At 43.9% G+C, this 16,200-nt stretch overlaps 3 protein-coding genes across 79 annotated transcripts in view; 1 reads left to right on the forward strand and 2 right to left on the reverse strand.

Moving 5' to 3' along the window:
- The window catches only part of LOC126984869 (zinc finger protein OZF-like), a 79,455-nt gene that overhangs the window by 39,132 nt on the left and 24,123 nt on the right, over positions 1-16,200 (forward strand). The window lies entirely within an intron of this gene.
- LOC126984872 (uncharacterized) overlaps positions 1-16,200 on the reverse strand; it is a 66,589-nt gene that overhangs the window by 27,570 nt on the left and 22,819 nt on the right. The window lies entirely within an intron of this gene.
- On the reverse strand, positions 3,631-9,831 carry LOC126984877 (uncharacterized). The gene is made up of 3 exons (XM_050839175.1): positions 9,201-9,831; positions 4,963-5,069; positions 3,631-4,482 (listed from the first exon to the last, which is right to left on the reverse strand). Exons 2-3 carry the CDS (start codon positions 5,029-5,031, stop codon positions 4,228-4,230), a joined length of 324 nt encoding a protein of 107 aa, XP_050695132.1. The 5' UTR covers positions 5,032-5,069; positions 9,201-9,831; the 3' UTR covers positions 3,631-4,227.

The following is a 16,200-nucleotide window of genomic DNA, read 5'->3' on the forward strand; positions in this document are numbered from 1 at the left end:
TCTAAGGAGTGTGTCAAAAACACCCTCGCCCATGTGAAGCTCTCCACAGATAACAGTGGTGACAGCACCATGTTCTTCAGTGATGGCGGGCAGTGATGGAGGGTGCCATGTGAAGCTCTCCACAGATAACAGTGGTGACAGCACCATGTTCTTCAGTGATGTTGGGCAGTGATGGAGGGTGCCATGTGAAGCTCTCCACAGATAACAGTGGTGACAGCACCATGTTCTTCAGTGATGTTGGGCAGTGATGGAGGGTGCCATGTGAAGCTCTCCACAGATAACAGTGGTGACAGCACCATGTTCTTCAGTGATGTTGGGCAGTGATGGAGGGTGCCATGTGAAGCTCTCCAGAGATAACAGTGGTGACAGCACCATGTTCTTCAGTGATGGCAGGCAGTGATGGAGGGTGCCATGTGAAGCTCTCCAGAGATAACAGTGGTGACAGCACCATGTTCTTCAGTGATGTTGGGCAGTGATGGAGGGTGCCATGTGAAGCTCTCCACAGATAACAGTGGTGACAGCACCATGTTCTTCAGTGATGTTGGGCAGTGATGGAGGGTGCCATGTGAAGCTCTCCAGAGATAACAGTGGTGACAGCACCATGTTCTTCAGTGATGGCGGGCAGTGATGGAGGGTGCCATGTGAAGCTCTCCAGAGATAACAGTGGTGACAGCACCATGTTCTTCAGTGATGGCGGGCAGTGATGGAGGGTGCCATGTGAAGCTCTCCACAGATAACAGTGGTGACAGCACCATGTTCTTCAGTGATGGCGGGCAGTGATGGAGGGTGCCATGTGAAGCTCTCCACAGATAACAGTGGTGACAGCACCATGTTCTTCAGTGATGTTGGGCAGTGATGGAGGGTGCCATGTGAAGCTCTCCAGAGATAACAGTGGTGACAGCACCATGTTCTTCAGTGATGGCAGGCAGTGATGGAGGGTGCCATGTGAAGCTCTCCACAGATAACAGTGGTGACAGCACCATGTTCTTCAGTGATGGCGGGCAGTGATGGAGGGTGCCATGTGAAGCTCTCCACAGATAACAGTGGTGACAGCACCATGTTCTTCAGTGATGGCAGGCAGTGATGGAGGGTGCCATGTGAAGCTCTCCACAGATAACAGTGGTGACAGCACCATGTTCTTCAGTGATGTTGGGCAGTGATGGAGGGTGCCATGTGAAGCTCTCCACAGATAACAGTGGTGACAGCACCATGTTCTTCAGTGATGTTGGGCAGTGATGGAGGGTGCCATGTGAAGCTCTCCACAGATAACAGTGGTGACAGCACCATGTTCTTCAGTGATGGCAGGCAGTGATGGAGGGTGCCATGTGAAGCTCTCCACAGATAACAGTGGTGACAGCACCATGTTCTTCAGTGATGGCTGGCAGTGATGGAGGGTGCCATGTGAAGCTCTCCACAGATAACAGTGGTGACAGCACCATGTTCTTCAGTGATGGCAGGCAGTGATGGAGGGTGCCATGTGAAGCTCTCCACAGATAACAGTGGTGACAGCACCATGTTCTTGATTGAATATTTGAAAGAATCAAACCTAAACTAACATACTGTTTGATTGAATATTTGAAAGAATCAAACCTAAACTAACATACTGTTTGATTGAATATTTGAAAGAATCAAACCTAAACTAACATACTGTTTGATTGAATATTTGAAAGAATCAAACCTAAACTAACATACTGTTTGATTGAATATTTGAAAGAATCAAACCTAAACTAACATACTGTTTGATTGAATATTTGAAAGAATCAAACCTAAACTAACATACTGTTTGATTGAATATTTGAAAGAATCAAACCTAAACTAACATACTGTTTGATTGAATATTTGAAAGAATCAAACCTAAACTAACCAGGTTACCCCATTCCCAAGCTTGCAGGGTAGGCAATGAAAAAGTTAGATTGAAAAACAGAACTGTATTACTAACCTAAATGAATGTATTATTCTAGTGTTTGTGTTAGAGATAGGTTTACTGTTCAACAGGATGAGGTAGGGTTGTTAAGTTTGAAAATGGCTCTTAATGAAGCAGTAATAGGTTACTATTTTGTCTGTGATTGTTAAATTATTAGCATGTGTAAAAGCTACAACTGCTATATGCTACATAGTAATATTCTATGTATCTATATATCTTTCCCTTTGCCCTAATTAAAGGTTAAATTCAATATCAATGAAAAATTTCTGCTCTTATAAATTGTCAAAATGAGTTGTAGCCTATTCCTAACTGATCAGAATTAGTTTGCATCCTGAGAACACGTGATTGATGTAGTATTTGTTTCAATAGGCTAGAAATTTATCATTTAAATCAACACAAGGTTATGTTAGCCAGTCATTCATTACACATGTTTTTCTTTAGTTTGAGACAAGGTTATGTTAGCCAGTCATTCATTACACATGTTTTTCTTTAGTTTGAGACAAGGTTATGTTAGCCAGTCATTCATTACATATGTTTTTCTTTAGTTTGAGACAAGGTTATGTTAGCCAGTCATTCATTACACATGTTTTTCTTTAGTTTGAGACAAGGTTATGTTAGCCAGTCATTCATTACAAATGTTTTTCTTTAGTTTGAGACAAGGTTATGTTAGCCAGTCATTCATTACATTCATTTGACTAGCTTCCATAACCTTCTCTCGATGGACAGAAGTGACAAAACAAATGACTAACATAACCTGGTCTCAGTGTTACAAAGGGCAGAGCAAGTTAATAGTGACAGAAATAAACATTACAAAAGATTTAGCAACCGAAGGGACAGGAGTACGCATTGCTACAGATGACACAGTAACCCAAGTGTGATAGGGATTGTAATGTTACGGAAGATATGGTGACGTAAGTGACGAGGACCGAGCGTTACAGACAGCGTAGTGACTTAAGCATGACAGGGATTGTAGAAAGATTGTGGAATGATTGTATAAAAAAAGATACAGTAACTCAGCAGTGACATAGATACGTAATGTTACTGAGGACATGGTAACTTACGTATGATGAGGATCGTAATGTTGCAGATGAACTAACAATAATTTAAGTGTCAGAATTCATCATGTTACAAATGGCATATTAATTTTAGTGGCATGGATCAGAATGTTACAAAATATATACGTATATTAAGCGGCACGGATCGTAATGTTACTAGATACATGGTACCCACACCGATATGTATACGTAATGTTAAATGACATAGTAACTTAAATTAAATGGATATATTACGCTAAAAAAGCTTAGTAACCAAAGTGACATGTATACGTAATGTTACAAATGGCATAGTAACAAATAAAATGGATACATAATGTTAACAAGACTTAGTAACCAAAGTGACATATACGTAATGTTAGGGATGACACAGTAACTTAAATATAATGGTTAGTAATGTTAACAAGACTTAGTAACCAAAGTGACATATACGTAATGTTAGGGATGACACAGTAACTTAAATATAATGGTTAGTAATGTTAACAAGACTTAGTAACCAAAGTGACATATACGTAATGTTAGGGATGACACAGTAACTTAAATATAACGTGGTTAGTAATGTTACATCTACATAAAGACTTAGTAACCATAACAGTGACATCTCAAAGGTAAGGTTGGCATAACTTATATTTTGCTAGTTTAAATGATGTAATCTTCCCTTTACATACAGATCAAAGTAACATACGACATATGAAATGAATTGAAGTTACTTATACAAACATCTCAAAGGTAAGGTTGGCATAACTTATATTTTGCTAGTTTAAATGATGTAATCTTCCCTATACATACAGATCAAAGTAACATATGAAATGAATTGATGTTACTTATACAAACATACCAGTGAAATGAGGTTACTTATACAAACATACCAGTGAATTGAGGTTACTTATACAAACATCTCGCAGGTTAAGGTTGACGTAACTTATATAGCGTTACTTTAAGAGATGTAATCTTGCCTATACGTACAGAGATTGAAGTAACATCTCGAGAGTAGGGTTCAAGTAACTTATATTTCGTTAGTTTAAGGTTACATATACTTACAATAAAGTCGTAAAGAGGGAAAGAATAAAGGTGTGTGGAAAAGGTCATCTTATTGCCTACAAACACCAAGAGAGACAAATATTGGGGCGAGGGAGGGAGGGCAGGGTAACAAATACACACGCACACACACACACAAAAAAAATAATAAATAAATAAATAAATAATTAAATAAAAACACTGAACCACATACCCAAATCAAACACCTCCACACTAAACATCCTTCTTCGACCGTCCATGTTGAGAGGAGCAGGAGGAGGGCGAGGGGGAGGAGGCGGAGGCAACTGAGGAGGAGGAGACGAGAGTAGACGTGGAGCCGCCAGCGATGGAGTTGGCGGCTGTTCCTCCGTCCTTCCCTTCGGCGGCTGCGGCGGGTGACTTCTTGGCCACTGCCGCCGCCTTGTCCATCTTCTCCTTCCGGTGGATTTGGTACTCAGCGATGAGCCGGCAGGTTAGCATGAAGAACACCTGGGGGGGAGGGGAGGGGAGGTTAGGTTAAGTTAGGGGAGGTTAGGTAAGGTAAGGTAAGGTTAAGTTAAGGTAGGTTAGGTAAGGTTAAATTAGGGGAGGTTAGGTCAGTTAAGGTTAAGTTAGGGGAGGTTAGGTAAGGTTAAGTTAGGGGTGGTTAGGTTAGGTAAGGTTAAGTTTGGGGAGGTTAGGTTAGACGAGGTTAGTTAAGGTTAGGTTAGGGGAGGTTAGGTAAGGTTTGGTTAGGGGAAGTTAGATAAGGTTAGGGGAGGTTAGGTTAGGTTAAGGGAGGTTAGGTTAGGTTAGGTAAGGTTAAGGGAGGTTAGGCAAGGTTAGGTTAGGGGAGATTAAGTTAGATTAGGGGAGGTTATGAAGTTTTATCTTTTAGGGTTCAAGGGCAATAAAACAAAAAAGGCATAAAAAACACTAGGTCCTGCCCCTGAACAGAGAGAAGGAAAAATGACAACGGGGCATAATTACCAGTGAGGGGGCGAGTCTCTCAAACTTGTCGCCCACCATCCAGTGATTGTACCTGGCGAACAGCATCATGAGGGCCAGGACCAGGTTGGCAAACTGCTTCACACGCTCTGAAAGACACAGAAACTGCTCAGCAAGGACTGTAGGCGGGCATCATCAACACTTCCCCTCACATCAACTCTTTCCAAAGGCCAAGAAAAGGTATCAATTGCATTCTAATGACGTGAGATAATCCAGCTTTCCAGACAGACAACAGATCTATGGAATATGCTACAAGACCTGTATGCCAAAAACACACTCTGCTTTAAAGAAAAAATCTGAAAAGTTTCAAAAGATGGAACACTGAGTATGACTTAACCTGGAAGCAGCAGGGATCATGTTTCTTAATGGTCCCTCCAAGCAAGAAAAATGAGAAAAAATCACCCCTCTCACAAATCATTTAATAACATATATCAAAGCATTCGTGATCAGATTATGTATCATCTATTTTAGGGGGTTTATATCACGGCACAAATTTGGCCAGTCGCTGCTACACGGTAAAGCCACAAATTTGGCCCGTCGCTGCTACCGGGTTAATGATGCAAAGACAAAATTAGGTAAGACTTAAAACTGCAAGATATCATTAGCAAGGGACAGGAATACAACTTAACTATAGGGAATTACTAATGAGGGAGGGACAGGGAAAACAAAGTAACCATTAATCAGTGAAAAGAAAGGCAACAGGTAACAAATACAGGTTAACAAGCACACAGGTAACTCACTGGAAGGTATAATTAACAAGCAGGATTGTTCACAGAGGAGGGGACTCGGACACAGGGACTTGGCCTCGGCTTACTATTATATATTACATGGAGGGTAGTAGTGTGTCCTTGAGCCATTATTAGTGACTAGCAACAAGGCATATGCGTCCCCAATGACCCAAAGTGACGTCAAGGGAACAAAAACCACCTGCCATATTAACGTGATATTATTATCATCATCATCATTAGCAGATTTACATAGATCTTCAGACCGTGCAGATCCTATGGAAGGAGGACAGGGAGGGAAGGAGGCGAGGGAGCTGAAGAAGGAAAGGAAGGAAGGAAGGAAGAAAAGGAATAAATGATGAGTAGTGGAAGAATGAGATGAATAGTGGAAGAATGAGATGAGTAGTGAAAAAATGAGATGACAAGTGGAAGAATGAGATGACAAGTGGAAGAATGAGATGAGTAGTAGAAGAATGAGATGAGAAGTGGAAGAATGAGATGAGAAGTGGAAGAATGAGATGAGAAGTGGAAGAATGAGATGAGAAGTGGAAGAATGAGATGAGTAGTGGTAGAATGAGATGAGTAGTGAAAAAATGAGATGAGAAGTGGAAGAATGAGATGAGAAGTGGAAGAATGAGATGAGTAGTAGAAGAATGAGATGAGAAGTGGAAGAATGAGATGAGAAGTGGAAGAATGAGATGAGAAGTGGAAGAATGAGATGAGTAGTAGAAGAATGAGATGAGAAGTGGAAGAATGAGATGAATAGTGGAGGAATGAGATGAGAAGTGGAAGAATGAGATGAGAAGTGGAAGAATGAGATGAGAAGTGGAAGAATGAGATGAGTAGTGGTAGAATGAGATGAGTAGTGAAAAAATGAGATGAGAAGTGGAAGAATGAGATGAGAAGTGGAAGAATGAGATGAGTAGTAGAAGAATGAGATGAGAAGTGGAAGAATGAGATGAGAAGTGGAAGAATGAGATGAGAAGTGGAAGAATGAGATGAGTAGTAGAAGAATGAGATGAGTAGTAGAAGAATGAGATGAGAAGTGGAAGAATGAAATGAGTAGTGGAGGAATGAGATGAGAAGTGGAAGAATGAGATGAGAAGTGGAAGAATGAGATGAGTAGTGGAAGAATGAGATGAGAAGTGGAAGAATGAGATGAGTAGTGGAAGAATGAGATGAGAAGTGGAAGAATGAGATGAGTAGTGAAAGAATGAGATGAGTAGTGAAAGAATGAGATGAGAAGTGGAAGAATGAGATGAGCAGTGGAAGAATGAGATGAGAAGTGGAAGAATGAGATTAGAAGTGGAAGAATGACATGAGTAGTGGAAGAATGAGATGAGTAGTGGAAGAATGAGATGAGTAGTGGAAGAATGAGATGAGTAGTGGAAGAGTGAGATGAGTAGTGGAAGAATGAGATGAGAAGTGGAAGAATGAGATGAGAAGTGGAAGAATGAGATGAGAAGTGGAAGAATGAGATGAGTAGTGGAAGAATGAGATGAGTAGTGGAAGAATGAGATGAGAAGTGGAAGAATGAGATGAGTAGTGGAAGAATGAGATGAGAAGTGGAAGAATGAGATGAGCAGTGGAAGAATGAGATGAGAAGTGGAAGAATGAGATGAGAAGTGGAAGAATGAGTTTAGTAGTGGAAGAATGAGATGAGATGTGGAAGAATGAGATGAGTAGTGGAAAAATGAGATGAGTAATGGAAGAATGAGATCATAGGTGGATGAATGAAATAGGTAAGTAGTGGAAGAATGAGATGAGCAGTGGAAGAATGAAAAAAAGTAGTGGAAGAATGTTTTTTTTTTTTACAGCAGAGGAGACCATTCAGGGCATAAAAAAAAAAAAAAAAACGCTTCTCACTGCTCCTGAATAAAGTACATAGGATTAGCCAAATAGAGAAATCAATTTTGGGAGGAGAGGTGTCCAGATACCCTCCTCTTGAAAGAGTTCAAGTCGAAGGCAGGAGGAAATACAGATGAAGGAAGATTGTTCCAGCGTTTACCAGCGTGAGGGATGAAAGAGTGAAGATGCTGGTTAACTCTTGCATAAGGGGTTTGGACAGTATAGGGATGAGCTCGATCAGATAGTCGTGTGAGGCGAGACCGCAGGAGGGGGGGAGGCATGCAGTTTGCAAGTTCAGAAGAGCAGTCAGTGTGAAAATATCGATAGAAGATAGAAAGAGAGGCAACATGGCGATGGAATTTAAGAGGCAGAAGACTATCAGTAAGAGGAGGAGAGCTGATGAGACAAAGAGCCTTACGGCCGTACCAGAAGGCAGCCTCCTCGACTACAGAAGCTCTTCAGCCAATTTCTCATACCATAATCTTCGAGGGGCCCTCACCGTAAGCGAAGGAAAGGTGTTGACGGGCGAAATTGTTGGAATCTGGCAAGGGGTCGAGATAGGTACATCCTCGTGAGCCCCTTCGCATATTTTATGCGCCAATTCTGCATTTCTCTCATTAATATAGTGATAAATGATACAGGAATTATAATAAAATGTATTTGATCTAATATGAATCCGCAAAAGTTTTTTTAAATAAATGATTTAAAGTTTTGTTTAAGACTTTAGGATTGTATCATGATTTTTAACCCTTGCCGTGTTGCCGTGTCAACACGCCTCCTTGGTCAACTCAAGGAGCTAGGTAGTCATTTCCTATAGCTCCGATGGGGCTCGAGCACTTTTCTAACGGCCCCTTGCTTGACGGGATGGTAGCGAGGGGCAGAGAAGCGATAACGTCGGGTGGATGTGGACCCCCTGGCTGTGTGCGTGGAGAGAGGAGGAAACCAAGGGGTGCTGACGTCACTCCCCATCCCCAACACAAAGTACGGGACAACTCAATAGAAGAAGAAACAGAATAGAAATAGTGGAAGAATAAAATGAATAGTGAAAGAATAAAATGAATAGTGGAAGAATGAGTATTGGAAGAATGAGATGAGTATGGAAGAATGAGATGAGTAGTGAAAGAATGAGATGAGAAGTGGAAGAATGAGACGAGTAGTGGAAGAGTGAAATGAGTAGTGGAAGAATGAGATGAGAAGTGAAAGAATGAGATGAGAAGTGGAAGAATGAGACGAGAAGTGGAAGAATTAAATGAGTAGTGGAAGAATGAGATGAGAAGTGAAAGAATGTGATGAGTAGTGGAGAAATGAGATGAGAAGTGGAAGAATGAGATGAGCCTCAGAAGTGGAGAATGAGATGAATAGTGAAAGAATGAGATGAGAGGTGGAAGAATGAGATGAGTAGTGGAGGAATGAGATGAGGAGGAGATTAATGAAACCTTTACCCAGACATGACATGACAGCGACATAATCCAAGCCTTTGGATTACATTGAGTAAACGTGAGAACATGGTCATAATTATCACTTGCATCAGTGGTACTCTTGGGTGAAGCACACCACTGAAAGGCATTGATTCTTTTGCTGCAGCAATGGTTTATAAATACATGTTCCAGCTATTTTAGTGTTAGGTGACATTCTCTTGCCCCTCACCTCACAGAGGAGTAAGTAATTCACTGTAGCTGTGAGACTCAACCAGGCTCCAGGCCCAGGTGCAGCTGCCACAGCTGTGGAAAGTCAGCCATCAGTATTTCCCTTCCTCTTCTTGCTGTGGCTCCTCTCCTTTTATCACTTCACAGGCAAGCCTTCTTTCTTCCTTGTCTTACAAGATCACTTTTACCTCTCCTTCACTTCCCTTTCCCTATCAGGCTCAGCTGCTGCTAACACCCTGGTCACTATAACTACTGTAGGCAGACACACTTCAGAAGTGGATCTTCATGTGCTTGGCAATGTCTGCCTTTGTCTTAAAGAGCTTTCCACAAACATCACACTTGAACTCTCTAAGGCCATAGTGCCTGAAGACATGTTGATTGAGTGCCTGCTTCCTGCTGAACCTCTTCCCGCACTCTTCACACTCATGACTCTTTACACCAGTGTGTGTGTTCATCAAGGTAACCCTTCCGGATGATTTTTTTCCCACATTCCTTACATTCATAGTTCTTAACACCAGTGTGTGTAAGGGTGTGTGTATTAAGGGTACCCTTCTGGCTGAACTTTTTCCCACATACCTTACATTCATAGTTCTTCATACCTGAGTGTGTAAGGGTGTGTTCATCAAGATGACACTTATCGTGACTTATGCCTGAATTTCTTTGTACATTCCTTACATTCATAGTTCTTCACACCAGTGTGTGTAAGGGTGTGTCTATCAAGGTTACCCTTCAGGATGAATTTTTTCCCACATTCCTTACATTCATAGTTCTGCACACCAGTGTGTGTAAGGGTGTGTCTATCAAGGTTACCCTTCAGGCTGAATTTTTCCCACATTCCTTACATTCATAGTTCTGCACACCAGTGTGTGTAAGGGTGTGTCTATCAAGGTTACCCTTCAGGCTGAATTTTTTCCCACATTCCTTACATTCATAGTTCTTCACATTAGTGTGTGTAAGGGTGTGTGTATCAAGGGTACTCTTCTGGATTAATTTTTTCCCACATTCCATACATTCATAGTTCTTCACACCAGTGTGTGTAAGGGTGTGTGTATCAAGGTGACTCTTCTGGATGAATTTTTTCCCACATTCCTTACATTCATAGTTCTTCACACCAGTGTGTGTAAGGGTGTGATATCTTAGGCCTTCCCTTGAGGTGAATTCTTTTCCACACTCCAGACACACAAACTTCCTCTCTCCTTTGTTGCTGGAGTTGCTAGCAGCAAGTTGCTTCATCTGCTTACCTCTGACCCTCCTGCCCCTTGCAGCAGTCTGCTCCTGCTTGTCTGGAGTACTCATGCCTCTTCTTCTTCTGGGGTGTTCTAGGGGGCTGTTAGGCAGTGTTGTTGTTGTTGTTGTTGTTATGGGCAGCGGCCAGTAGTCGCTCACATGAGCCCTGGTGTCATCCTGTGAGGGCCTCACTGGCTGCCCCGTCTTCCTGAGGAAGGCACAGGAGGGGCGGGTGGCTGCTGCTTCCTGCCGTGAGGGATGGACGCCTGCCGCCGCCTGGTCCAAGGTGGCCGCCACGTCCAGGGAGGGAGGGAGTTGGTGTCGTGGCTGGGAGTGGAGGCGGGGCAGTGCAGCAGCAGCAGCAGGAGGTGCTCAATGGTCTCCTCGACGGTCCTGCAGCAGCAGCAGCAGCAGGAGGTGTTCAATGGTCTCCTCGACGGTCCTGCAGCAGCAGCAGCAGCAGCAGGAGGTGCTCAATGGTCTCCTCGACGGTCCTGCAGCAGCAGCAGCAGGAGGTGCTCAATGGTCTCCTCGACGGTCCTGCAGCAGCAGCAGCAGGAGGTGCTCAATGGTCTCCTCGACGGTCTTGCAGCAGCAGCAGCAGGAGGTGCTCAATGGTCTCCTCGACGGTCCTGCAGCAGCAGCAGCAGGAGGTGCTCAATGGTCTCCTCGACGGTCCTGCAGCAGCAGCAGCAGGAGGTGCTCAATGGTCTCCTCGACGGTCCAGCAGCAGCAGCAGCAGGAGGTGCTCAATGGTCTCCTCGACGGTCCAGCAGCAGCAGCAGCAGCAGCAGGTGCTCAATGGTCTCCTCGACGGTCCTGCAGCAGCAGCAGCAGGAGGTGCCCAATAGTCTCCTCGAGTGTCCTGCAGCAGCAGCAGCAGGAGGTGCCCAATGGTCTCCTCGACGGTCCAGCAGCAGCAGCAGCAGCAGGAGGTGCTCAATGGTCTCCTCGACGGTCCAGCAGCAGCAGCAGCAGCAGGAGGTGCTCAATGGTCTCCTCGATGGTCCTGCAGCAGCAGCAGCAGCAGGAGGTGCTCAATGGTCTCCTCGACGGTCCAGCAGCAGCAGCAGCAGCAGGAGGTGCTCAATGGTCTCCTCGATGGTCCTGCAGCAGCAGCAGCAGCAGGAGGTGCTCAATGGTCTCCTCGATGGTCCTGCAGCAGCAGCAGCAGCAGGAGGTGCTCAATGGTCTCCTCGATGGTCCTGCAGCAGCAGCAGCTGCAGGAGGTGCTCAATGGTCTCCTTGATGGTCCTGCAGCAGCAGCAGCAGCAGGAGGTGCTCAATGGTCTCCTCGACGGTCCAGCAGCAGCAGCAGGAGGTGCTCAATGGTCTCCTCGACGGTCCTGCAGCAGCAGCAGCAGGAGGTGCCCAATGGTCTCCTCGACGGTCCTGCAGCAGCAGCAGCAGCAGCAGCAGCAGGTGCCCAATAGTCTCCTCGACGGTCCTGCAGCAGCAGCAGCAGCAGCAGCAGGGGCAGTGAGGGTCTGGGACCTTCCAGGTAAGGCGGTGCACAGTGTTGTTGTTGTTGTTCTTCTTCTTTTGACCTGTGCCACTTTGTATCGCTTCTTAGGTCCTCCTTCTTTCGTTCCTCTTTTCTTCTTTTTCACTTCTACACACTTTTCTTTTCAGTATACATCACTTTCTTAAGCACTTCATCCTGAAACTTAGCTTTTCTGTCCTTTTCTTTTCCAGATTTATTTGCCTATGTGCTTTGCTATTTTCCACTAGTACACTTTTCACTCCACTTTTACTGTTCAGATCTTTTTTTCCAAACACATGCCAAGAAAATTTTTGTGTGAGGTATTAATTTCACTGCTTCCTCCTTACTGCCATATAGTCCTAACACGGTACTTACTCCTCCGTCTTCCTCCTCCAATCTGCTATGCCACTCCTCTTCCCCAATAATTTCCACTACTGAAGCCAATAGCCTTTGCCTCTCCTCTTCATACCTGTCACAGGCCACTATCAGGTGCTCTATTGTTTCCTTTTCCCCTATACACAAGCTACAGTTTTGGTCCTGCTCGTCTCTGCTTCTCCCCTTTACTTCTAGAGTTCCAGACCTTGCCTTGAACAGCAGCTTACTCCCCCAGTCTCCCCGGTACCAATTTTCTCTTTCAGGCTTTTGTTTTCTCTTGTACCATTTTAAAGTCGACTTTTCTGCTGCTCCTGCTTGCCATTTTTCCAGGCCATTGGTGGCAATGCATTTCTTGATGTCCTTAACCCTCATTCTGTTCCACTCATTTTCAAGATTTTCTCTCCTCTTCCATCTAGCTATTTCTTTTTTCCATGAGGATGTTGTTCTGTCCTCTGTTATCACCTTTTTTACCCATCTTTCTTCACTTAGTCCTTCGATTTTCTTCATAAATCCCATCTTGCCCTTTATAATTCTCTCCTTAAATGTACTCCATCCCATTTCTCCCCTTAAGGCCTCTACTGCTGTGCATCTAGGAGCACCCAGTCCCCATCTGCCCATGGTGTTCTGCACCTTTTCTAATCTTGCCAGGTCACCTTCCCTGTACTCTGTTATTTCTGACCCGTACAGGCAGTATGGCACCGCTATCCCTTTCCACATACTCCTGCCTACCTCGTATTTATTAATAGTCCTGCTGCCTGCGTTCATGATCATGCCCACCATCCTCCTGGCTTTTCCTTCGTTTATTTTCCTTTGTTTCTCTCCTCCTACTCCTTCTTTGCTGACTTCCAATCCCAAGTATGTGTACTTTTCCACTCCCTCTATTATGGTGTTTCCCAGGACCCACTGGCTATTGGCATTGTTGTTAAATTCTATGGCCTTACATTTCCTGGCACTGAATTTCATCTTCCACTCCCTCCCATACTCGTTGGTAATCCTCAGTAGCTCCTCCATATCTGCCTTGTTTTCTACCATGAGTACAATGTCATCTGCATAAGCTAAGCACCCAAGTTTTCTGTCTCCTACTCCTACTCCTTTTTCTGATTTTCACCAGGAGTTCTTCTACATAAAAGTTAAACAATGTTGGTGACATCACACATCCCTGTCTCACTCCAACATTGTTCTCCGTCCAGTCCGTGGTGGTGTCTCCCAAAGTGAATTTTACCATATTTTCATTGTACATCTCCTTTATCACCTCTGCCACTTTGCTATCTATTCCAATGTGCTTTAACAATTTCATTAGCTTGCTTCTGTCCACTGTGTCATATGCCTTTTCAATATCTATAAATATCAGGTACAGCTCTTTTCCTTGCTTCTTATTTCTGTTTATTATTTCTTTAAGAACCAACACATTTTCCAGCCCTCCTCTTCCTTCTCTGAATCCACTCTGTTCTTCTCCCCACGCCTTGGATTCCTCTGCCCACATTTTCAGCTTTTCATTCAAGATTTTTCCAAATATCTTTGCCATGATGTTCATGACTGAAATGGGCCTATAATTTTCTATTTCCTCCTTAGGTTTCCCTCCTCCTTTGTGAATCAGTGTTACTCTGCTTCTTTTCCAGTCTTGTGGGATCACACCCTCCAGTATTATTTGGAACATTTCATGCAGGATATGTTTGAGTCTTTCTCCTCCATATTTTATAAATTCACCGAGCACTCCATCCGCTCCGCCTGCTTTTCCATTCTTTATACCTTTTAGTGCTTTTTCCACATCCTTCAGTTCAATTGTAACACCTCCCATTTCTTTTTTGTCACTGTATATTGTTGGATCTCCCGTTTTGTCTTCCTCAGTGTTGGTCTGCACTATGCCCCTCCAGTATCCCTCTATTGCCGTTCTTATCTCTTCATCATTGCTGGTTTCTTTTCCCTCTATCCTCAGCTTCACTTCCTGGTTCGTTTCTCTACCTCTCAGGTTCCTCCGCAGTCTTTTCCATCCCTCTTTCTTTCTCTTGGAGGCATCTCGTTTAGTTTCTGAGCCTGCTCCTCCTCCCATATTGCTATCTTCTTACTCATCAGTATCTGTGTTTTCTTTTTCTCCTTATAGGTGTCCCATGCCTCTTGCCATTTTTGTCTGTACTGTTCCCCTTGCTTCGTCATCATTTTGCTCAGGTCTCTCTGCTTCCTGTTCTCTTTTTTCCTGGTGCTCCATGCTTCTTCCACCTCTTTGTCCCACCATCCTTTTTGCCTTGTCTTCCCTTCTTTGAATCTTTTGTTTCCAACATTTTTCTTTGCTTCTTTTAGTATTGTTCTTTTTATTCTTTGTTCCCACTGGGTTATTGTTGCCTCCCCTTTCTCTCTGCATCCCTGCATTTGTTCATCCAGTCTCCTGCTATATGTCTCCCAGTCAGCTTCTGATAAATTCCACTTTTCTCTCCATTGGGTCTTTTTTTCTCCCCTTTCTTTCTTCCCTTCACCACAGGTTACCCCTATCAGCACATGGTCTGAGATGTCAATTTCTTCATTTTTCCAGATCAAGCACTTCTTTTTCATCACTTCTTCATTCACTAAAATGTAATCTATGGCTGACTCTGCACCTCTGTCTCTCCATGTAATAGTGTTTTCCAGTTCCCAGTTTTTAATTCTTAATTTTCTATTTTCTGCAAAATCCAGGATCATCATCCCATTTATGTTAGTTCTCTCATTATTGAGCCCAATGTGTCCGTTTAGATCTCCCATAATCACCCACTTCTCCTTGTCTATTTCCATGCCGATTTCTGTCATTAGATCAAATAGTTTCTTGTTTTCTTCATAGTTTTCTGGTCCCTCCACTCCCATATACACCACTGTGATCCACCACACTTCTTTCACATCCTTGATTTTTACCGTGATAATATCTCCTTTTCCATGGGTCAGCCTGTTTTCCATTTCTTTGCATAACTGCACTTCTGACATACTCCTGCCTTCTTTCTCCTTCATTATTACTCCCACGCCACCACCTTTCTTTTCTCCAACCTTCCTTCCTTTTCCTATGCAAGTCCATCCTCCTTCTTCCCATTTGATGCTATTGTGCCAACCTGTCTCTCCTACTCCAACGACATCATACTCCTCTCCTTCCTTCAATACAGTTCTCCATTTTCCTTCGTTCCAACCCCTTGTATTAATGAAGGCCAATAGCATCTGTCCTTTCTGCGCCTTCTCCTATCTCACTCTTCCTCTTATTCCTTCCCTCTGCTGGGCCCATTCCACAATGTTCCACCCCATCCACCTTTTTCCCAGGTAGGAGAGGTGAATGCCGTCCCTTCCTCACACTTCTCCCCAAGGCATTCCCTCCCACAGTTGTAGGCCATCACAGCTCCAGTCCTCTTGTTTCTCTATCAGTTTCTTGTTTATCCACTGTCTCTGTTCTTCGTATCTTGTTCTCTCCTTTCCCCACCTCTTTGTCAGGCCGATGATCAATGGCTTGTTTATAACTTTCTCTTTTAGCATTTCTACCACTTCTCTTATCATTCTTAGAGTTCTCCACTCGCCCACTTCCTCCAGTTCGTTTCCCCCTCCTTCCACCACCACTAAGTCCTCCTGCCCAATCTCTTCCAGGTGGTCTCTCACTGTTGTGCGTATTGCCTCCATGCTGGCTCCTCTTTCGGTTCTGTCCATAAGTTTGTAGTGACCGTCCGACAGGAAATGCATTTCCCTCCCAACTCCCTGCAGTACACTGTCTCCAAACAACCAAAGTTTTTTTCAATAGCTTACCAGATTTCTTCATCTTTAACTGCTCCCAATGCTTCACCTTCGTCCATGCTTGGGTCCCCACCCCTGTCCATGTTACAGCATCCTGTGTTGTCTCGTCCTCCTTTTTTCGTTGCCTCTCCTCCAGCTGGGTTTTAATCATCGCTGGGGGTTGATGTTCTTTGTTGCTTTC

Source organism: Eriocheir sinensis, chromosome 57, assembly GCF_024679095.1.
Source record: "Eriocheir sinensis breed Jianghai 21 chromosome 57, ASM2467909v1, whole genome shotgun sequence".
Classification (NCBI taxonomy): Eukaryota; Metazoa; Arthropoda; class Malacostraca; order Decapoda; family Varunidae; genus Eriocheir; species Eriocheir sinensis.